The sequence below is a fragment of the Piliocolobus tephrosceles genome, chromosome 10 (genome assembly GCF_002776525.5).
Source record: "Piliocolobus tephrosceles isolate RC106 chromosome 10, ASM277652v3, whole genome shotgun sequence".
Lineage (NCBI taxonomy): Eukaryota > Metazoa > Chordata > Mammalia > Primates > Cercopithecidae > Piliocolobus > Piliocolobus tephrosceles.
Genome location: NC_045443.1, coordinates 9,474,807 through 9,499,370, shown reverse-complemented (window position 1 = coordinate 9,499,370; position 24,564 = coordinate 9,474,807). Strand labels below are relative to the sequence as shown.

Below are 24,564 nucleotides of genomic sequence, written 5' to 3'. Positions count from 1 at the left end.
CACATTACTAAATTGTTAATAGTAGGCACTATGTTGTAGAGGAAATCTCTAGAACTTATTCATCTTGCATAAATGAAACTTTCTGTGCTTCGAGCAGCAATTTCCCATTTCCCTTTCCATCTATCCCCTGGAAATTAGCATGCTATTCTCTGTTTCTCTGGGTTTTATTTTTAACAGAAAAACACAAAGACTTATTTTTTCAGTATATTAAAAAAGTTAAATTTAATCTAATTCTGCCTCTTTTTCTGTGTATGTGATGCAGGATCTTTTGCTCCTTAGTTCAGTTAAAATCCAAGTTCTTGTCACATGACTAGGAAAAATTAGGCACGTGGACACGTTGAAAAGTGAGGAGAGCAGAATTTATCAAAAGAAAGCACTCAGTGTTAAAAAAAAAAAAAATGCGAGGGGAGGCATCCTGCCAACAGTGCCACCTCACAGATTGAATACCACGCGATCACACACACAAGCTGAAGAGGCCAGGCTCCTCCTGCCCGCATAAGCTTTGAATTCTCAGGAGCTCTACCACATTCTCCCAGTGTGCAAGCAGGTCCCCAGTCCATCGTGGGCATGACCAGACAAGGCCCTGGGTAGGTTCCCTCATCCACACAAAAGCATCTGATGTAAACACTTTTGGGTGGGTCAGAGATTCTCTGGGGATCCGCCCTTATCTGCCTACTGCATCTATCATATGTGTTTTCTATTCCTTGGATTTTAACTCCTTCTAAGCATTTGGTGGAAAATAGATCCGGCACATGGCTCTAGTTATGCCATTTCTTTCACTGGCATTTCCTCCAAATTAAGTGTTCTCAATTTTCATTAAAAAGAAATCAAACTTACAGCTGGCTATAAAGTACTAAAATGCTGTAAGCATAAAATGACTATTTGAAGGAACATGCCATGTGGCTATACCCTTTTATCAAACATATTTAATCCAACTACTTTGGTTTTCTAAATGAAATTCTATATAAAGTTGACATAGAAATTGACCCTTCTGGTTGAACTAGTTTACAGTCCCACCAACAGTGTAAAAGTGTTCCTAAACTGTACTTCTTGGCTGGCCTATCAATATAGATCCCTTTAATTTGACTTATTAAAACCATCATTGTAGCCACAGGTCACCTAATTGTTTATTGTTATTTTATTTGCTCTGAATTCTTAGTAGAATCAGGATTTTTCTGATTTTTGCACATATTGGAGCAGATATGTATCTTGAATTTATAAAGTTCTGTCTATAATCCTTCATGTATTCAGTCATGTTTGGTTCTTTTGTTTATTACTCAAAGGTTCTGTATTCTATAATAGAGTGAGAAAACCACTTTTGCATTGTTAGCTCTTCTTTCAATCTTGAAGTGTGATGGTCATTTTCAAGTTTTTTCTGCTCTATAAAGAATATTGAGATTTGCTGCAAATCCACTTGATATCAATAAATCCTCTGGAACTATGGACTCCATCAGCACTCAAGAAAGCAAAGGATCTGTTCCCTATAATTTCAAACCTGAAAAAGAACACTCTAAATCAGTCTGGGAACCACTTACAGTTGTAATCAAAAAGACAATTAAGAATAGAGTGATTTTAAATATATTATACCAAATACTGAGCTCCCAGAAAATATACCCACCCATCACCATATGCTACATTAAAATATCTGGCATATTAAGGGAAGTAAGACTGGACGTAAGTGTTGTTGGAGTTAAAATCTGTAACCCTACTTAGAACAACTTGTAGATAGGCAGATAGACACATATAGATACACAAAGACAGAGGTAAGACCCTTCTTTCCTTCTATTCTTCCTTCCTTGCTTGCTTCTGTTCTTCCTTCCTTTCTTCCTTTCTTCTTTCTATCTATATGCAAAGAAAGAGAGCGTTTGCCAAATTCAAAGCTTCCTGAATTTTAAGATATCAGTTTTCTGGCATAATTTTAGTAAATGTACTTTTTCAAAGAGTAAAAATAAGATTCATATTTGCTTGGTACTTTTGAAACTCACTGCAATAGAAACCTAAGAGACTGCTGACAATATTGTTTTTTACATTTCATCCTCATGGAAAGAATCAATATTGTGAAAATGGCCATACTGCCCAAAGTAATTTATAGATTCAATGCAATTCCCATCAAACTACCTTTGGCGTTCTCCACAGAATTAGAAAAAAACTACTTTAAATTTCATATGAAACCAAAAAAGAGCCTGTATAGCCAAGACAATCCTCAACAAAAAGAACAAAGCTGGAGGCATCATGCTACCTGACTTCAAACCATGCTACAAGGCTGCAGTAACCAAAACAACATGGTACTGGTGCCAAGACAGACATATAGACCAATGGAACAGAACAGAGACCTCAGAAATAATGCCATACATCTACAGCCATCTGTACTTTGACAAACCTGACAAAAACAAGCAATGGGGAAAGGATTCCCTTTTTAATAAAGGGTGCTGGGAAAACTGGCTATCCATACACAGAAAACTAAAACTGGACCCCTTCCTTACACCTTATACAAAAATTAACTCAAGATGGATTAAAGACTTAAATGTAAAACCCAAAACCATAAAACCCCTAGAAAAAAACCTAGGCAATATCGTTCAGGACATATGCATGGGCAAAGACTTCATGATGAAAATGTCAAAAGCAACAAAAGCCAAAATTGACAAATGGGATCTAATTAAACTAAAGAGCTTCTGCACAGCAAAAGAAACCATCATCAGAGTAAACAAGCAACTAACAGGATGGGATAAAATCTTTGCAATCTACCCATCTGACAAAAGTCTAATATCCAGAATCTACATGGAACTTAAATAGATTTATAAGAAAAAATAAATATCAAAAAGTAGGCAAAGGATATGAACAGACAGTTCCCCAAATCCCAAAATAAGACATTTATGCAGCCAACAAACATACAAAATAAAAAGCTCAACATCACTGACCATTAGAGAAATGTAAATCAAAACCACAATGAGATACCATCTCATGCCAGTCAGAATGGCAATTATTACAAACTCAAAAAACTATAGATGCTGGTGAGGCTGTGGAGAGATAAGAATGCTTACACACTGCTGGTGGGAATGTAAATTAATTCAACCATTGTAGAAGACAGTGTGGTGATTCCTCAAGGATCTAGAACCAGAAATACCATTTAAACCAGCAATCCCATTACTGGATATATACCCAAAGGAATATAAATCATTCTATTATAAACACATATGCACACATATGTTTATTGCAGCACTATTTACAATAGCAAAAACATGGAATCAACCCAAATGGAAATCAAAGATAGACTGGTTTAAAAAAATATGGTACATATACACCATGGAATACTATTCAGCCATAAAAAAAGAATGAGTTCATGACCTTTGCAGGGACATGGATGAATCTGGAAACCATCATCCTCAGCAAACTAACACAGGAACAGGAAACCAAACACTGAATATTTTCACTCATAAGTGGTAGTTGAACAGTGAGAACACATGGACACAAAAAGGGGAACAACACACACTGGGGGCAGAAGGGGGTGGGGGAAAGGGGAGGAAGAGCATTAGGACAAATAGCTAATGCACGTGGAGCTTCAAACCTAGGTGATGGATTGATAGGTGCAATAATCCACCATGGCACACACATACCTATGTAACAAACCTACACATTCTGCACTTGTATTCCGGAACTTACAGTAAAATAAAAAATATACATATTTTTTATTAATTTTCCTTGTTGATAACCAAATCTTTCCTTATTTATAATTTGTCCTGTCTTGCATATTTCAATATTTGTTTTATTGGTTGCTTTTTTAAATCTATCTCTTTACTAAAATAATAAGGCAGAGATACATATGTATCAAAGAAACAGTTATATAAATAAAAATTTAAACTAAAATAATAAACAAAAACTTAAAAAATAAATATAATATTGCTCATGATGAACATTTGGAAAGCGAAAGACAACTACACAATCCTCAACCACTTTAATCCAAGAAATACTTTTAACAATTTTAACCCACCCAGGAAATGCTAACAGAAATAAAAATAAATAAAATAAGCAATAAATAAATAAAAATAAATAGTATTCATTGTGGTGGGCATTTGAAATGTTAAAGACAACTATAAAGTCTTTAACTCTTTAAAGACAAAGAAATCTTACAGAAACTTTAGTTGGAAAGAAGTACAAGTAACACATGAGTTTTGACTTAAAATTTGCAGAATAATTAAATTTGAATTAGCCAAAGAGCACTAATTATCAAGCAAGAGCTTGACAATAAAGATAAAATAACAAATAAAAATAAAAATGGAAAATTTCACTGTGTGTTATTTAACAAGGTGAGAAGGAAACGGGTTGCTCTAGGGTGTGCTTCAATGTGATCGGGCATACGTCATAGATTGGAGACTGAAAAGTTAATTACACATAGAAAATAGAAAGATTTGTTCATAATAATACAACTCAAAATGCTTTAAAATTTTTCATAAGAGACACCAGAATAAGAACATTCCTAATACATTGGAAACTCACCAATCATTGAATGTGGTGCCATTTGTCCATTTCCAAGAATCTCCTTGTTTCCTGCTTAGTCCAATCCAGTGCATATCAGTTCCTGCATACCTCTTCAAAAATTCCTTTCACAAAGCAAAGGGAATCAGCGATTACTTAATATGTTACAGCACATTGCTGAACATGCTTCCCACCCCAATTATTCTATCTTTTAGGATTCACATTCTAATTTGTCTTCCCTGATGCTTCTATAACAACAAACGGCACACACAGATGTTGATATTTGGGTTAGTTTTATCAGAATGATTTTCATTTTGCTTTTTTGCATCTTAAGTATCTCCAAATAGTTGGGCTACAATCAAGTCATTGACACTCTGAGCTACACTCTGATTATCTTTAAAGGTAACTTCCATGTCTCAAGAGAGAAATTAATGAAAAAATCATATTTAACTTTATTTCCTTCAAGTTCAAATTCCTAAACCATTCATATGTTCTAGTCACAGAGTGAATGACATAGGCTATAAATTAATTTGATGTTAAATTTGCCTAGATGACAATATAGGACCTAAGCAGGTTCTATGAGATCTGATACAGCATCATCTTCAAGGATGACAGAGAACTAATGCTCATATATATTTTTTGTGTGCACAGGCACCTTTCCTAAAATCATAAAAAAGGGAAGCAGGGGCAGTAGTTTAATGGAAAGTATAAGTACTATGAGAATAGGAAAATCTGGTGATTTGATTAGATACTACAGTATGAATGCCACTGATACTGTATTTTTTTATATAATCAGAGATAACACTAACTTCTATATGAATATAAGTTACTGCAATGAAATCTATTAAATGATGGGTTTAGTCACTCCTCTATTGGATTTTTGCTATTAAGTGACAAACCTTTTCATTAGTTTTTTATTCTTTTAACTTTTACTTTAGGGGTATATGTGAAGGTTTGTTACACAGGTAGACTTGTGTCATGAAGGTTTGTTTTACAGATTATTTCATCACTCAAGTATTAAGCCCCTTAACCAATAGTTATATCTGCCGTATCTGCCATCACATGGTTCTGGGTTATTTATGGCAGTATGCTAATTGAGATCAATAGGAGAGAACTGGAAAGTTTTTTATGTACATCATTTACATAGGCACTGAACAAACTTCTGTCTTAAACGAACAATTTACTAATTAAAAGCGAGTCTTACCCAATCCAAATAGAAACTGTCAGTACTAACTTTAGATCAAATATAAAAGTAGACAGACTGATTAGTTTAGAAAAGACATTTAAAAATTAACTCATCCATAACAAAAGAATCATAAATCAATCATGTAAACACCACTGCAACCACTGTAGTTCTGCTTTTAGCTCTTTGAGGAATTGCCACACTGCTTTCCACAATGGCAGAACTTATTTTCACTCACACCAGCAGTGTATAAGTGTTCTCTTTTCTCTGTAACCTCGCTAGCATCTATAGTTTGGGACTTTGTAATAATATCCATTCTGACTGGTGTGAGATGATATCTTGTTGTGATGTTGAGCTTTTTTTCATATGTTTGTTGGTGGCATGTATGTCTTCTTTTAAAAAGTGTCTGTTTATGTCCTTTGACCAATTTTAGTAGGGTTGTTTTTCTCTTGTAAATTTGTGTAAGTTCCTTATAGATGTCGATATTAGACTTTCAGCAGATGCCGAGCTTGCACATTCTGTAGTTTGCCCCTGTTTACTGTGTTAATAGTTTCTTTTGCTGTGCAGAAACTCTTAAGTTTAATTAGATACCATTTGTCAAGTTTTGCATTTTTTTTTACCAATGCTTTTGTTGTCTTTGTCATGAAATTTGCCTGGTTCAATGTCCAGGATGGTATGGCCTAGGTTTTCTTCTAAACTTTTCATAGTTTGGGGTTTTACATTTAGGTCTTTAATCCATCCTGAGTTGACTTTTGTATATGATATAAGGAAGGAGTCTTGCTTCAATCTTTTGCATATAGCTAGCCAGTTATTCCAGCACAATTGATTAAATATGGAGTTCTTTTCCTATTGCTTCTTTTTGTCAGCTTTGTCAAAGATCAGATGGTCATAGGTGTGTGGCCTTATTTCTGGGCTCTCTACTCTGTTCCATTGGTCTATGTGTACCACTACCTGTTTTTGTAACCAGTACCATGCTGTTTTGGTTACTGTAGCCCTGCAGTATAGTTTGCAGTCAGTTAACATGATGCTTCTAGCTTTATTCTTTTTGCTTAGCCTTGGCTATTTGGGTTCTTTAATGATTCCATATGAATTTTAAAATAGTTTTTTCTTTCTAGTTATGTGAAGAATGTCATTGGTAGTTTGATAGGAATAGCATTGGATTTCTGTCATTCCAGCCAGTTCAGCCTGGTTAAGAACTCTTGTTGGAGAACTGGTGCAGTTGTTTGGAGAACATATGACACTTTGGCTATTTCAGTTACTGGAGTTCTTGCATTAATTCTCCGTCATCACTGCATGTGGGTGTTACTTTACCTGCAGTGTATATTTAGTACAGTCAATAGACCTCTTTTCTGTATGTTTTCATAGGGCTGAAACTTTGGGCAGGGTCTTTATTTGAAGGTGATTTCTTGTCTTTGGTTTTAGAGGGGATTATGTTAGTGAGACATTTTTGGTGTTGAAGCTTTGAGGTGTGATCCAGTAGGTGGCGCTTGGACATATTTGTCAGTTGGGAGACTCTTGTTGGATTGTGTGGCTCCCTTATGTTTCCTCACAGTTGCAGCTCTGTTCTCTCTCAATGTCCTGAAAATGTGGGTTTCTCTCCCTCTTGAGTGCTGGCTGTAGATTGCGGCTTAGCACTCTTAGGCTGCCCACTGCAGCTCTTGGGTTATCAAAGTGTCTGTTTCTTCCCCAACTTGGAGGCAGCAATGGAAGAGACCTTAGTAGTGGTTAAGGCCAATGGTCTTTTGCTTTTCTCCTGGAGCTTCACTCCAGAGAGATGCAACTAAGCAATCATTCAGTGCAATCAGCCTAGGATGGAGGGTCTGTGCTGTGGGCCCAAGCTGGGGGTTTCATGTCTGGTGATGAGCAAAGTGGGCAGTCAGAGCCTGTGGAGATGGACTGGCCTCCTCTCCTGCAACTTGTTGGAGATGTGGATGAGAGACTTAGGGTCTTGGCTCCTTCATTAGTCTGAGGGCAGCAAGGGCAGTTCCAGTGCTTAGGCAGTGGCAGAGAGGTTTTCAGTTGCCTCTGGAGGCTCTGTCTAGGACATTCCAGAGCTGCTACTGGCTCAGTAGCTCTTGCGAGGTGGGGCTGGAGGCCTAGGCCTGGAGGACCCTCCTGGTGAGGAGACAAGGAGATGGGCACCCATGTAACGGTCTGGCCACTTTATCACACGCCTGCCGTGGTATGCTGGCGGCCATCTACAGTCCCTATTCACCTCAGATTTTCTGATCCCTGTAGGTACTAACAGTGAAGCCGGCAAAACACCAAAGAGGGTGGCCTGCCCCTCCCTCTGTGAGCTCTGTGTCAGGGAGGTACACACCTATTACTGGCCCAAACATACCTGTAGGAGGCGGCTAAAGACTCTGGTTGGAGATCCTGTAAAGTGAGGAGGAATGGGATTGGGTACCCACTTACAAGAGCAGTCTGGCCACTTTTTTGTAGAGCAGCTGTGCTGTGCCGGGGTGCCACTTCCGCCCCTGGTCAACTTGGACTCTCCAAACCCTGAAGGCTGGATGGCTAAGTCACCTAAAGAGCAAAGATAGTGGCCCACATCTCCCTCTAGGAGCTGTTTCAGGGAGGTGCAATGCTGTTATTGATGGCTGACTAGAACTCCAAGCCAGCAGGTCCTATCCTGTGAGTTGCCATGGAAGAGGGTCCTACAGAATGTCACTGCTGAGCCCCCTGGATTCAGCCCCTTTGCTAGGGACGTGTATGGGGGTCTGACCTCCCTCTTTGCTGGAGTTGCAACTACTTTTGCTGGGAAGCCTGGAAGGCCTGGCTATCTAAGGCTCCCTGGTCTCTGTATGTGCCTGAGCAGTTGCTCTCCTGAGGCTCTGCTTAGCTCCGTGTGTCAGACTGAAGGCCCTGGTGGAGTTGGTTCACAAGGGGATCTCCCAACCTGAGGGTTGCAAAGATCCATGGGAGCAGCATGGGTTCCAGGGGTTGCACATTCACTCACAACTTCCCTGGGCAAGGGGAGGTTCCCCTGACTCCATGTCACTCCCAGGTTGGCCATCGACCTGCCTTGCTTTTCTCCATTGTCCATGGATTAAGTTGTTTCCTTGATTAGTTCCATTGCGTGTACCCTGGATGTTTCAGTTCAAAGTTCTGTATTTACTCACACCTTCAGTTCCTCTCTGCGAAAGCCTTGCACACCAGCTACTTCCTCTTTTATTTATTATTTATTCATTTATTTATTTATTATTATACTTTAAGTTCTAGGGTACATGTGCATAACGTGCAGGTTTGTTACATATGTATACTTGTGCCATGTTGGTGTGCTGCACCCATCAACTCGTCAGCACCCATCAATTCGTCATTTATATCAGGTATAACTCCCAATGCAATCCCTCCCCCCTCCCCCCTCCCCATGATAGGCCCCGATGTGACACACCAGCTACTTCTAGTTGGCCATCTTGGCCAGTCCCCAACCCCCAGCTTTTCTTTAAAAACTAATATATTTTCTTATTCTATGTCCCGAGAGTCCACATGTCTCCCTCTTTGCCCTCTTTACTTCCATTAATTCACTTGCTTCTTCAAAGGGCACATATTTTCTTCATATCTTTGTCTCTAAATTCCAAGAGCTGTATTTTTTTATTTTAATTTTTTCTGTCTATGCTTGGTAGAATGCAAATTGAAAAGCGTTAAAAAATAATCGACTTAATAATCTAAGAACATTTAATGAAGACATTTAGATACATAAACAGCATGCATTGTGGTAAAGGACATGGCATTACTAGTCATCTTGCCTGGGTTCAAATCCCAGTTCAAAAACTTATGGCTGTATCGTTGACTGGGTTATATAACATTTCTGTGACTAACTTTCCTCATCTTTAAAGCAGGAAGAGTTATATAACTCCTTCATGGGTGTTAGTAGATTACATGAGTTTTTATAGTTTCAGTGCTTAGAACACTGTTTAGCACCTATTGTCATATACAGTTGATTCAATGTGGCAGTTAGGGGCACTGACTCCCTGTACCATCAAAAGACTGTATATAACTTTTGACTCCTCAAAAGTTAACCACGCTGGGCAACAGTAGCTCATGCTAATTCTAGCACTTTGGGAAGCTGAAGCAGTAGGATTGCTTGATCCCAGTTTGAGACCAGCCTGGGCAACACAGTGAGACCTCATCTCTACAAAAAATAAACAAAATTAGCCAGGCAAGGTGGTGTGCACCTGTAGTCCTAGCTACTCAGGAGGCTGAGGTGGGAGGATTGCTTGAGCCGAGGAGTTCAAGACTGCAGTGAGCTGAGATTGTATCACTGCACTCCAGCCTAGACGACAGAATGAGAACCCTGTCTTAAAAACAAACAAGCAAAAAACAAAAACAGAAAACTTAGCCACTAGTAGCCTACTGTTGACTGGAAGTCTTACTGATAACATAAAAGTAAATTAACACATATTTTTATGTTATTTGAATTATGTACTGTACTCTTACCATAAAGGTATCTAGAGAAAAGAAGATGTTATTAAGAAAATTGGGCCGGGCGCGGTGGCTCACGCCTGTAATCCCAGCACTTTGGGAGGCCGAGGCGGGAGGATCACAAGGTCAGGAGATCGAGACCATCCTGGCTAACCCGGTGAAACCTCGTCTCTACTAAAAATACAAAAAATTAACCGGGCGAGGTGGCAGGTGCCTGTAGTCCCAGCTACTCGGGAGGCTGAGGCAGGAGAATGGCGTGAACCCGGGAGGCGGAGCTTGCAGTAAGCCAAGATCCCACCACTGTACTCCAGCCTGGGCGGCAGAGCGAGACCCCATCTCAAAAAAAAAAAAAGAAAAGAAAAAAAGAAAATCGTAAGAAAGAGAAAACATATTTACTATTCGTTAAGTGGAGGTGAGGCATCATAAACGTCTTCATCCTCGTTTTCATATTGAGTAGGCTGAAGAGGGGGAAGAAGAGGAGTGGTTGCTCTGGCTGTCCTCTCAAGGGTGGGAGAGGGAAGAAAATCCATGCATAAGTGAACCCACACCATTCAAATCTATGTTGTTCAAGGATAAATTGTATAATAGTATTAGCTCTTATTGTTTTTATTTTGTCTTTATACAAACAATCTCTGAAATTACTGAAGACTTTTCTATTTTCTTACCATATCTTTTTGTGTATCAATCTGAGCAAGTTCTGATTTCTGCAAACTGCAAAATATTTTACTGGCTGTCCAATTTCTGGTATCATCAGAAAAGTAGAAACACTTCTTTCTCACTGCAAGCCAGTCCCCTGAACATGCCACACGTTTATCACATTTTGGCCATTTGACTGAAAAAAAGAAAGAAATGATCAGATAAAGCACAAGTTAAAAAGTGTTTCTACTCCTTCTGTGTATTAATTTTACTTTTTGCTCCCGTGGTTTGAGGCCTGTAAGTTAGCTTCACCCCTAGAATGAGGATGAATTAATTTACTCCGTCTGTAAGCAAGATCATTTAGTGATCAAGCAATACATATTTTATCTATTTTCCTGCCTTCTATTTTGAGAAATGGAACCACTAGCTTCTCATAATCTGTACTGACATCCTGGCAAAAACAATGCACAGAATTTAGCTATAAGTTACGCAATCAAGGTAGATTGGAGGTCTGCATGTAATTTATGCTTCAAAGGTTAGGATAAGAAATGGAGGCTTTCCTTTACCTATGAAAACACCCAAGCTAGGAAAGTGAAATTTGCCATAACGGACAACACATAAGTGAAACATGAGAATGAGTGAAACATTTGTTTCATTTCATTAACATCCAGTGCTGAAGAATATGGAACAATAATGAAAAGCACATTGGTTGGAGATTTACCGTCTCATGGTTTTATTTAGGTGCTAAATATTTAGAATAAGACAAGTCCATGCATTCCACATGTTTGAATAAATTAATGTAAGTAGTAAAGAGTCAAGTAAATGCTCAAATTTAGGGCAGACTCCAAAGGCTGCACTCCCTACTTCATCATGAGTTATTATTATTGTTTATTGTAGTGCTCAGAAGTGGATACATGCTATTACACAGCATATGCAATATAATGTGTTTCAACTCCCTCTACCTCTCTCTGCTCTTTTTTTTTTTTTTAATTTAAACTTTAAGTTCTGGGATAAATATGAATAATGTGCAGGTTTGTTACATAGATATACATGTGCCATGGTGGTTTGCTGCACCTATCAACCCGTCATCTAGGTTTTAAGCCCCACATGCATTAGATATTTGTCCTAATGATCTAGCTCTCCTTGCCCCCTACCCCCTGACAGGCCCCAGTGTGTGATGCTCCCCTCCCTGTGTCCATGAATTCTCATTGTCCAACTCCCACTTATGAGTGAGAACATGCGGTGTTTGGTTTCCTGTTCCTGTGTTAGTTTGCTGAAGATGATGGCTTCCAGCTTCATCCATGTCCCTGCAAAGGACATGAACTCATTCTCTTTTATGGCTGCATAGTGTTCCATGGTGTATATATGCCACATTTTCTTTATCCAGTCTATCATTGATGCGCATTTGACTAGGTTCCATGTCTTTGCTATTGTAAATACTGCTGCAGTAAACATATGTGTGTGTGTGTCTTTGTAGCAGAATGATTTATAATCCTTTGGATATATACCCAGTAATGGGATTGCCGGGTCAAATGGTATTTCTGGTTCTATAACCTTGAGGAATCACCACACTGTCTTCCACGATGGTTGAACTAATTTACAGTCCCACCAACAGTGTAAAAGTGTTCTTATTTCTCCACTGTCTTGCCAGCATCTGTTGTTTCCTGACTTGTTAAAAATCACCATTCTGACTAGTCTGAGATGGTATCTCATGTGGATTTGATTTGCACTTCTCTACTGACCAGTGATGATGAGCTTGTTTTCATATGTTTACTGGACACACAAATGTCTTCTTTTGTCTTTCTGCTCTTTTTAATCAGTGAATAAATGATATAAAAACTTCTTGTAGAAACTCTTGTCTATATTTAACTTCCATAGACAGCAATAACATTAACCTTTAAGAATACACTGACAGAAAAGACTATAAACAAGAAAACTAAGTATTCTTGAGAATGACCGAAACCAGACCCATCCACATCAAACAAAACCAACCACACCAAACCAAAACATAACAAAACAAACAGTGCTACCTAGCCAAATTTAAGTGCTAAATTAAGCATACCATGCACATGGAAAATTAAGTGCTGGAGACTATTTGGCCATGGCTCAGGAATTAAATTCTACCTTTAGATCCTTTTTACAAAAGAAATCCATAGTAGCTAGAGGAAATGTAACAACTTCATGTTTACGCATATTGCAACTTTAACTAGACAGTCTGGCAACAGGTCACATATGACATTAATTCATTGTTTTTCATGAAACAATACGACACCAAAGGATTTCAGAACTGAAATCTGTCACTCTGGCATATAAACTCTTTGGAGTTAAAGGCACTTTTAAAACAGCAGATGCAAGAGAAAACACTCTGAACTTCCTTCTTTTTCTTATAAGCAGGAGATAAAATAACTACACGGAGGATGTCCTTTCTATACCAGAAGGAAAGTAACTTTCTTATAATCAAGGATAGGTAACTGAGGTCAAAGGAAATGTGTACAGATAACATTTGTTAATTTAGCATTTATCTTTCTGGTCACTTTTCCACCCAATTATTTACCCTAGATCAAGTCCCTTTATCTTGCCACATTTTCATAATTTATTACCCTTTGTTTAATTCAGTATATAAGTGTTCAACTCTAACTGCATCTTTAGGCTTTTATAAGGAAGATATACATGTCTCATCAAACTTATATTTAGTAAACACACGTGCTTTGCTCTAGTTGATGTGTCTTGTGCTAATTTCATTCTCAGGCCCAGTAGAAAAACCCTCAGAGGGTAGAGGTAAAATTCTGCCTCCCAAGTAATAGAAATAAATAAATGTTTCATAGAATAACTCTAAGTGACATAACTTACTCTTGATTAAGAAGAAATTAAAGGAATGCTACAATTATGGAGGTAGAGCTGCATGGTTTTTAAAATTTTTCAAGCATTAAAGTTACACAGAGAAGCTTTTCTGTTCTAGATCTGGAATGAATTATTTGTGAGTGGCAACTTAATCATTCTGTCAGGCTCCGAAAGGCCCTGGTGTGGATGTTCCCCTCCCTATGTCCACGTATTCTCACTGCTCAATTCCAATTTATGAGTGAGAACATGTGGTGTTTGGTTTTCTGTTCCTGTGTTAGTTTGCTAAAGATGATGGCTTCCAGTTTCATCCATGTCCCTACAAAGGACATGAACTCATTCTCTTTTATGGCTGCATAGTGTTCCGTGTTGTGTATATGCCACATTTTCTTTATCCAGTCTATCATTGATGTGCATTTGACTTGGTTTCAAGACTTTGCTATTGTAAATACTGCTGCAGTAAACATACGTGTGTGTGTGTCTATATAGTAGAATGATTTATAAACCTTTGGATATATACCTAGTAATGGGATTGCTGGGTCAAATGGTGTTTCTGGTCCTTGATCCTTTAGGAATCGCCACACTGTCTTCCACAATGGTTGAACTCATTTACAGTCCCACCAGCAGTGTAAAAGTGTTCCTGTTTCTCCACTGCCTTGCCAGCATCTCTTGTTTCCTGACTTGTAAATAATCACCATTCTGACTGGCCTGAGATGGTATCTATGTGGTTTTGAATTGCTCTTTTCTACTGACCAGTGATGATGAGCTTTTTTCATATGTTTACTGGGCGCATAAATACCTTCTTTTGTCTGTTTGCTCTTTTTAATCAATAAAAAAATGAATATAAAAACTTCTTGTAGATACTCTTGTCTGTATTTAACTTTCAGATGTTTAGACAGCAATAACATTAAGCTCTAAGACTACTGACAGAAGAGACCGTAAACAAGAAGACAATCAGTATTGTTGAGAATGACCAAAACCAAACCCATCCACATCAAACCAAACCAAACCAAATCAAACCTAATGAAAACAAAACAAACAGCAGTGCTACTTAGCCAAATGTAAGTGCTAAATTAAGTATAGCATGCATATGGAAAATCAAGTGCTGGGGACTCTTTGGACATGGCTCAGGAATTAAATTCTACCTTTGGATGCTTTTCACAAAATAAACCCATTGTAGCCAGAGGAAATGTAACAACTTCATTTTTACACATATTGCAACTTTCATGAGACGGTCTTGCAACAGGTCACATATGCCATTATTTCATTGTTTTTTTCACGAAACTTAATATGATAGTAAAGGATTTCAGAACTGAAATATGTCATTCTGGCATACAGACTCTGGAGTTAAAGGCACTTTTAAAACAGCAGATGCAAGACAAAACACTCTAGACTTCCTTCTCTTTCTTATAAGCAGGACATGAAATACGACCTACATGAAAATATCCTCTTTACACCAGAAGGAAAGTAACATTCTTATAATGAAGGATTGGTAGTTGAGGCCAAAGAAAATGTGTACAAACAGCATTTGTTAATTTAACATTTATCCTTCTGGTCACTTTTCCACCTAATTAACTACCCTAGATCTAGCCCCTTTGACTTGTCACGTTTTCACAATTCATTACCCTTTGTTTAAATCAGTATATAAGTGTTCAACTCTTACTGCATCTTTCGGCTTTCATAAGGAAGACATACATGTCATATCAAACTTACATTAAATAAATGCATGCGCTTTGCTCAAGTTGATGTGTCTTGTGCCAGTTTCATCCTCAGGCCCAGCAAAAACAAAAACAAAAACAAAAACAAAAACAAAAACAAAAAACCCTGAGAGGGTACAGGTAAAATTTTGCCTCCAGATGCTAATTAATAAATAAATGTTATAGAATAACTATTAGTGACATAACTTTACTCTTGATTAAAAAGAAATTAAAGGAATGCTACAATTATGGAGGTCGAGCTGCATGGTTTTTAAAATTTATCAAGCATTAGAGTTATACAGACAAGTTTTTTGATCCTAGGTCTGGAATGCAGCATTTGTCAGAGACAACTTACTCATTCTGTCAGGCCCTGACAGGTGTCAGTGTGTGAGACTCCCATCCCTGCGTCTATGGGTTCTTATTGTTCAACTCCCACTTATGAGTGAGAACATGCAGTTTTTGGTTTTCTGTTCCTGTATTAGTTTGCTGAAGATGATGGCTTCTGGTTTCATCCATGTCCCTGCATAGGACATGAACTCATTCTTTTTAATGGCTGCAAAGTGTTCCATGGTGTTTATTTGCCACATTTTCTTTATTCAGTCTATCATTGATGTGCATTTGACTTGGTTCCAAGTCTTTGCCATTGTAAATTGTGCTGCAGTAGACATATGTGTGCATGTGTCTTTGTAGTAGAATGATTTATAAACCTTTGGGTATATACCCAGTAATGGGATTGGTGGATCAATTGTGTTTCTGATTCTAGATCCTTGAGGAGTTGCCACACAGTCTTCCACGATAGTTGAACTAATTTACAGTCCCACCAACAGTGTAAACGTGTTCCTATTTCTCCACAGCCTTGCCAGCATCTGTTGTTTCCTGACTTTTTAATGATCGCCATTCTAACTGGCCTGAGTTGGTATCTCATGTGGTTTTGATTTGCACTTCTCTACTGACCAGTGATGATGAGCTTTTTTTTCATATGTTTACTGGACACATAAATGTCTTCTTTTGTCTTTCTGCTCTTTTTAATCAATGATTAAATGAATATAAAAACTCCTTGTAGAAACTTTTGTCTACATTTAACTTCCAGATGTTTAAACAGCAATAACATTAAGCTCTAAGACTACACTGACAGAAGAGACTATAAACAAGACAATCAGCGTTTTTGAGAATGACTAAAACCAAACCCATCCACATCAAACCAAACCAAAGGAAAACAAAACAAAGCAAACAAAGCAAAACAAACAGCAGTGCTACTTAGCAAAATTTAAGTGCTAAATTAAGCAAACGATGCATATGAAAAATCAAGTGCTGGGGACTATTTGGCCATGGCTCAGGACTTAAATTCTACCTTTGGATCTTTTTCACCAAATAAACCCATAGAACCGAGGAAATTTAACTTCATTTTTACAAATATTGCAACTCCAATGAGACAGTCTTGCCAACAGGTCACATATGCCATTATTTCTTAATTTTTTTTCATTTAACTTAATATGATAGTGAAGGAGTTCAGAACATGATGCCCCAAAATATGTCACTCTGGCATATAGACTCTGGCATATAGACTCTTTTGAGTTAAAGGCACTTTTAAAACAGCAGATGCAAGAGAAAACACTCTGAACTTCCTTCTTTTTCTTATAAGCAGGAGATAAAATACCTATGTGAAAGATGTCCTCTCTATGCCAGAGGGAAAGTAACATTCTTATAATCAAGGATAGGTAGTTGAGGCCAAAGGAAATATGTACAAACAACATTTGTTAATTTAACATTTGTCTTTCTGGTCACTTTTCCACCCAAGTAATTACCCTAGATCAAGCCCCTGTGTTGCCACATTTTAATAATTTATTACCATTTGTTGAATTCAATATATAAGTGTTCAACTCTACCTGCATCTTAGGCTTCCATAAGGAAGACATGCATGTCACGTCAAACCTGTATTAACTAAACACATGTGCTTTGCTCAAGTTGATGTGTTTTGCACCAATTTCATTCTCAGGCCCAGCAGAAAAACCCTGAGAGGGTAGAGGTAAAATTTTGCCTCCCAGCTAATAGAAATAAATAAATGTTTTATAGAACAAACAATTAGTGACATAACTTACTCTTGATTAAAAAGAAATTAAAGGAATGCTACAATTATGAAGGTCGAGCTGCATGATTTTTAAAATTTATCAAGCATTAGAGTTATACAGCCAAGGTTTTTGATCCTAGGTCTGGAATGTAATTTGTGAGAAGCAACTTACTTATTGTATCCTGTATATTTTTTGTCTGTAAGTGGATTTTCCGGTACCTGTATCGTAGCCTAATGAGGATTAAACACAAAAAAACAGAGTATAGTATATTTAACATTAGCTCACTAATTCACAAACTCTTAAAAAGAAAATTATCTGTAACAAGCCCATAGAACTGATGTTTATGTGGGGTTTTTTGTTTGTTTGTTTGTTTTTTAATAAATATAGACATTGATCCTCCTAGTTTTAAAACTTGAAACTTAAATTTGTCTTATTTGAGTTCCTTCTTTGGGCATCTGACCTTTAGGCCTCCCAGATAGTAACAGGAAACTGAAAGTCACCAGATCACCACTTCCGGACCACGGACTCCACCATCGTGATTGCCTCACCGACCACCTGTTCCCTGTTGACCGACTCTTCTTCCCTATCCCTCCCTAATTCCTGTTGATCAGGCCTAACATCCTCGTTATCTTTCCCTAATTCTTGTTTTCTCACAAATAGTTACCTTTCTTTCCTGCTATATGAACCCCTAATTTTAGTCAGTTGGGTAGGCGAATTTGAGACTGATCTCCCATTCTCCCTGTTGACACCACTCAAAAATTCTATTTCCCTGGCAATAGTCATTGTCTCCGGGATTGGCTTTCTGTGCCATGAGCAATGGGACCTAGACGGAACCCCTGGCATTTCAGTAACATAGCTATTGCTGTTGCCATCTGGTGGTCATCTAAGATTTTAAGATTAGTTTTCTTAAGCATCAAGGACTATAAAGTCAAGAACATAATTCTATCATAAAACTGAGAGTGTTTTGGGGAGAGGCAAGGATTATGGTAAAAACTGTTGAACTGGTAAAAACTTGAGGACAGGTGTCTACAAAACTCTTTAGTCACTCTAGATCTGGGAGATTTGGAGTTAAACTTGAGATATACATGGACCTGTCAGGTGTGAAGAACCACAGAAAATGTATGAATTAAACCACTCACCTATCATAATAATGCAAGCTGCAAAAATAATAATAATCACGAAGCACACACAAAGGCAAATCTTCCAGTTTGGTTTAAAGTTGCAAACTGCAAATTAAATCAACACATATTATAAAATTTCTGAATAAGCACTGGATATTATTACTAGTGTATTCCTCTCCTATAATTGTTAATCGGGAAACCCTCAATCAAGTATATACATCTCAAAATAACAAAGGATAGCAAACCATCACAAAGTACAAGGAAGATAAGTACCAAAAAATGATTGCTATAGCTGTTCAGCTGGAGAGAGTGGTGAGTGGAGGAATCACTTAGTCTTGCGGGAATGAGGAAAGAAAGGAAAGATTACTCAAAAGGTAGAAATAGTTTGAATGGGGGATTGTAATGAAAAAGCATAAAGATCATCAAAAGGTCCATGATTAGAACAAATGTTTATAACAGATATATAAGGCAGTAGAATTGAAGACAGGAAAGAAAGGAGTCATAAGGTCATGACAGAAGACCTTAAATGAGAGATATATTTTTTCTTTATTCTTTAAGCCATGGAGGAAAGAAACAATGTGTTTCAGCAAGAGAATATTCAAGATAAAAGTAGTAATTTATTTATTTGTGGTAAGCAAAAAAAATTAGAGAGGACTCAGGATTTGACACTCATGGAAATGCTGTGAGGTTAAGAACAAATAATAATTCTATTAATGATAAAGTAATTGTAGCTGATATATCATTAGTAGATGTAGAAACAATCTAGGAAGAATGTGTGTGTGTGTGTATGTGTGTGTGTGTACAGTCATGCATAGCTTAACAATGGAGAGATATTTTGAGAAATGTGCCTGTAGGTGATTGTGTCATTGTGGGAACATCATAGAATGTACTTACACAAACTTAGACAGTATAGCCTACTAACACCTAGGCTATATATTACAGACTGTTGCTCCTAGACTACAAACCTGGATAGCATGTTCTTGTACTAATTACTGCAGACAATTATAACACAATGCTAAATACTTGCATCTGAACACAGAAAAGGTACACTGAAAATACCATATAAGAGATCAAAAATGGTACATCTTTACAGGGCAGCTTCACTGTAATCTCATGGGACGATTGTCATTATGCAATCTGTCATTGACCAAAACATTGTTCTGCGGTGCATGACTATATGTGCATATAGTACATATGTGCATAAACACAGATTATATATACATATATGTATGCATGCCTATATGCATATATATGCTTTATATGCTTTATATGTATGTATATATACATGTACATATACAAACCTATGTTTAAGTATTAGAAAACAGGACTCGAAGAAAGAAAAATTTAAAAAGAAGTCATAAGCTTTCTCTCTTTCTTCAGAGCTTAAAGCAGCCTTACTGAATGAAAACTAAGTTATTAGTTTTCATGATCACCAGACTACAGATAATGTGCAACAAAGTAATTTCAAGAAGAGATTGAGAGAAGCCAGATTCTAAGATGTTTACAAAGAGAATGTTTGATAAGAAGAAGAGTTTGGTAATTTATCTTATATCAAGAGAAACAATAGCTAAAGATAGAAAATACAAAATGTGTGTGTTTTTTTTTTTTTTTTTTCAAGATTAGGGAGAAATGAAGAACAAGGAAGAGGAAAAGACAAAAATCAATGCACAAATTTCAGACACTCAAAAGAGTAATTTATGGGCAAAGCCACGTCTTACACAAATGGTACTGAAACAACTGAGAAAAAAAGACTTTACTGTACTACAAGATCATTTTACAAAATGTATTTAAGACATATCGTTGACCTGAACACAAAACTTGAAACCATAACATTTCTAAAACACATAAAATAAATTGTTTGTGACCATGAGAATTAGTAAAGATGTCTTAGAGAGAGAAGAGAAAGTACAGTGTAAAATTAAAAGAAAATAATAAATTGAATTTAATTGAAATTTAAGTGCAGGGCACAGTGGCTCATGCCTGTAATCCCAGCACTTTGGGAGGCCAAGGTGGGTGGATCACCTGAGGTCAAGAATTTGAGACCAGCCTGGCCAACATGGTGAGACCCCTTCTCTACTAAAAATACAAAAAATTAGCCAGGCAAGGAGGCAGGCACCTGTAATCCCAGCTACTTGGGAGGTTGAGGCAAGAGAATACTTGAACCCAGGAGGCAGAGGCTGCAGTGATCAGAAATGTGCTACTGCACTCCAGCCTGGGCAACAGAGTGAGGTTCTGTCTTAAAAAAAAAAAAAGAAAAGAAAGAAAGAAATTTAAAATTGCCCATTTTAAAATACAAGACACTGTTGTGAATATAAATATGCAAGTTACAGACTGGGAGAAAATAGTTGCAATACATGTATGCAACTAGAAAGACTAGTATCGACAATATTAAAAGGTCTGTAATTTAGAGATATAGTACAAACAAATTGATTAAAAAAATGAACCAAAGTATTGAACAAATACTTACAAAAGAATACACGCAAGTGACCAATAAGGACATAAAAGATGTTCCATATTATTAGTCACAAGCAAAATGCAAAATAAAACTACAGTGGAATATGACTACTTGTCACTTGTACTGTTAAAATGAAAAAGACTGACAGTATCAAGTGTTAGCAGGATATAGACCACCCAAAACACATATACCACTGGTTGAAGTACAAAAATGTATAAGTGTTTTGGAAAACTCTTTAGCAGTTTTTATTTTTAATTAAAATACATGTCCTTCATTCCTGCTCTGGCGTGCGATATTTGCAATAGATTGGAAGTCATCCCTACCATTCTCACAGTGACAGCAAAAAAAAGCTGAAAAAAAACTAAATAAAAACAACACTTCTAGTATACCGAAATAGTATTGATTTGTTAAATGTGCACTTTTAAGTAACCTTGTTGAACCCTGGTATTATTTCTAATAATTTTCTAGTTGATTCTGTTGGTATTTATTTTTATATAATCAAATTATTTGAAAATATTGCAGATACAACTCTTCCATTGCAATCCTTTTCCTTATAATTCCCTTTGTTTTCTTGTATCCCTGGCTACCTTTAGCATTATACTACACTATTGCTAAACGGTAGTAGTTACAGTGAACATTTTTTCTTGTTTTTAATCTTAAACGGAATGTTTAAATTTTCATTATTAAGCACTGTAAAAATGCTGTATAAATTTAACATACAACATTAGCAATTTAACAAAGAATTTTTCTATTCCTAGTTTCTTAAGAGGAACTTATCTCACACATTGAATGCTGTCAAATGTTTTCTTGTTGTTATCAAATATACTTATTGAATAATCGTGTGGACTTTCAAAAATTTTTAATGGGGTAGCTTGCACTGCTGTTCTGATATCAAAGCACTCCTAAGATAAAGCCACTTAAATATGAATTTTTAACTGCTTTGTTGTATATAGTAAATAAATATTTTCTTGGGATTTCTATTTCTAATTTCATAAGAAGATGAGTCTGTTTCTTATTGTCTTGTTCTGACCTTGTTTGGAAATCAAAAAGTCTATTAAATTGGGGTAAATTTCTCATTTTGCTATTTTTTGAAGCAAGATGTCCAATACAAAAATTAGCCATTTCTTGAAAGATCAGTAGATTACTCTATTTTAGTTGCCTTTTAAATTTATTTATTTTTAATTTCTGTAGTTCTATAATTATTTATTCTCATTGCATTTTGGTATTTTATATTTTTTAGACCTCCCTGTTCTTTTTCTTATATTTATAAATGCATTAATGTTTTAGTTTGCTAGGTCTGCCCTAATACGTTGTCACAAACTGGGCGGCTAAAATTAAAAGGAATGCATTGTCATACAGTTCTGGAGACAAGAAGTCTGAAATTAAGATGCTGGTAGGATGGGTTCCTTATGAGTCCTGTAAGGAAAGAATCTGTTCCAGGCTGTTCTCCTCGGCTTGAAGATGGCATTCTCCCTGTAAATGGGTCTGTCTCTAAATTTTCCTTTTTTATGAGAACACCAGTAATATTAAATTAGGGCCCACCCTATCGACCTAATTTTAACGTGGTAGAGACACTATCACCAAACCAGGTCACATTCTGAGGTAGAGGGGGTTAGAGCTTCAATATATGAATTTTTAAGAGAACAGAGTTTGCCCCATAATGATTGATGAATTACTTCCATAATGTTTTATTAAATTATAGTATTTGTGGTTTTTGTGATTATTTGTACTTTTTTGACATTTTGTTTAATGTATCTTCTTCTGCAAACTTTTAGACATCTTGTTCTGTAGTCTTTTCTAATAGCCACCATTTGATTTGTTATCCTTCTCATTTCTTCTCTTTTTCATTAACATCTCCTGTTACCTCTATTTTTTATTTTGTATATTTTTATTTCACTCTATTGTGCCAAGATACATGTTTTTTCTTATCTATTTGTTTGCACACTTCTGAAGTTTCAATCTGAGGTGTTTGGCTTTTATTAATTTTAGAAGTTGGAATATTATTTCTTCAAATATTTCCTACCCACTATTCTTTTTCTCTCTCTCTCCATTTCAGATTCTTGTTATCTAGAAGGTAGCATTTCTACTTCTATTTTTCATATCTCTCAGCTTTTATTTTATATTTTCTAACTGTTTTCTTTTCTGTCATGTTTATAATAGCATTTCCTAGGTCTTATTCATTCTTAATCAGCATCCATTCTACTAATTAACTCCTCAAAATGTTCCTTATTTCAAAGATTATATTTCTATAACTATTATTTTCACTTGGTTTTTATTGCATTCTTGGCTCTTCTTCATTTTATTTCTTTTCTTTTGGAACATTTTTATTATGCTTTAATTAAATTCTCAGAATAGATGTTCTAATGATTCCTGCAGACTGGTTTTCTCATAATCTTTCAGTAAATTCTTCACAGTACTTCATATTTTGCCTCTTTTCATTATGCAATGAGACAAATTTTCTTCCACTTTATACTCTCTAAACTCTTAAATCTGTTACCCAGACAAGCCTGACTAATTTATTTGGATAAAGGAATGGAATCTTATTTCTTTTTGTAATACTAATGTCCAGTTGTATAAAATTTAGGATAATTTTTTAAAAATTTATCATAAAGTTTGCATAGATCAAGAGTTTGTAACTATGACCGATAGTTAGAATATACAAGGAGGTAAATTTAACCTTACCCTAAAGAAACTTCTAATTAGAACGTCCCTAAATTAAAATGGAAAGTCTTCTAAGACTGAGAGATGTTATCACTAAAAACATTCTAGTATAGGCTGCCAGAAATGCTATAGCTAGAAATGGCACGGTAAATGAAAAATTTTATTAGGTAGCTACTGAGATGTCTTCAAACTTTAAGAGTATCACGCTTACTTATTATTATTATTAAGAGAATTATCCCAGTTGTCCTGGGAATTCATACCAGTAAACTTTAACAGAGGTTTCAGCTGGAGTCCGTAACCGATTTCAAGATTTTACTTTTTATCTCTTCACTGTCTTTATCTTAAAGTTTTGGCAGGCTTCCTATTCCAGCCATTTGGCATACAATTCATTTGTTTTCTTTAACATAAACCCTCTGAACTATTGTGAATGGAGGGTGTTTGTATGTGTACCTTGTTTTTATTTATTGGTTTGTTTATGTTTCAATCCACTGAAAACCAACTCCATTGTTAGCCTTAGCTGAATCTTACACTTTTTGAAAAGTTCTTTTCAGTCTCATTAAGTCACAATCGTCAAGCCTCCTTCCAGAGTGAAGCATTTGCTTTTTATTCTGTATAAAAGTGTTAAGCAATTTTTTTCCTGTGAAAGTACATTTTAAAAACATCCTTATTGAGATATAATACACGTACCATACAATTCTCCCCCAAAACCTTCCTACACACAAGCTTATACCCTCTCTTGCAGACATAAAACTCTACATGCCCTAGGAGGCTTCCACAATCCTCCAAAAGTGCTTCCCCATGCCTCACTTTAGTAGACTTTCACCGTAAGTAAAGAGTTCACATTTTTAAGCTGTCCTGTATTTTGTTTTATCTTTCCTTTACTTCGTTCTCATTCACTCTGTAAAACTTACTTGTCCGACGTATGAAGCCATCAGGTCTGCCATACCGCAGCTCTGGATTAATCATGGGGAGGTGCTAACTGATGGAGATCAGCAGGAGAGGACTA

At 36.5% G+C, this 24,564-nt stretch overlaps 1 protein-coding gene across 1 annotated transcript; it reads right to left on the bottom strand.

Annotated features, from left to right (window-relative positions):
• Nucleotides 1-1,380: 1,380 nt before the first annotated feature.
• On the bottom strand, nucleotides 1,381-24,564 carry CLEC2A (C-type lectin domain family 2 member A). Its single transcript, XM_023192338.2, has 5 exons — nucleotides 24,470-24,564; nucleotides 18,461-18,547; nucleotides 10,747-10,913; nucleotides 4,495-4,598; nucleotides 1,381-1,495 (listed from the first exon to the last, which is right to left on the bottom strand). The coding sequence occupies exons 1-5, from the start codon at nucleotides 24,522-24,524 to the stop codon at nucleotides 1,381-1,383; spliced, it is 528 nt and encodes a 175-aa protein (XP_023048106.1). The 5' UTR covers nucleotides 24,525-24,564.

Coding starts and splice junctions, on each gene's coding strand:
- CLEC2A (XM_023192338.2), bottom strand. CDS start 24,524: ATGATTAATCCAGAGCTGCGGTATGGCAGACCTGATGGCTTCATACGT. Junction 10,914..18,460: donor AGCTTGCATTATTATGATAG/GTGAGTGGTTTA, acceptor TCTTTTTTTCAG/TCAAATGGCCAAAATGTGAT. Junction 1,496..4,494: donor GGCACCACATTCAATGATTG/GTGAGTTTCCAA, acceptor GTTCTTTTTCAG/GTTTGAAATTATAGGGAACA.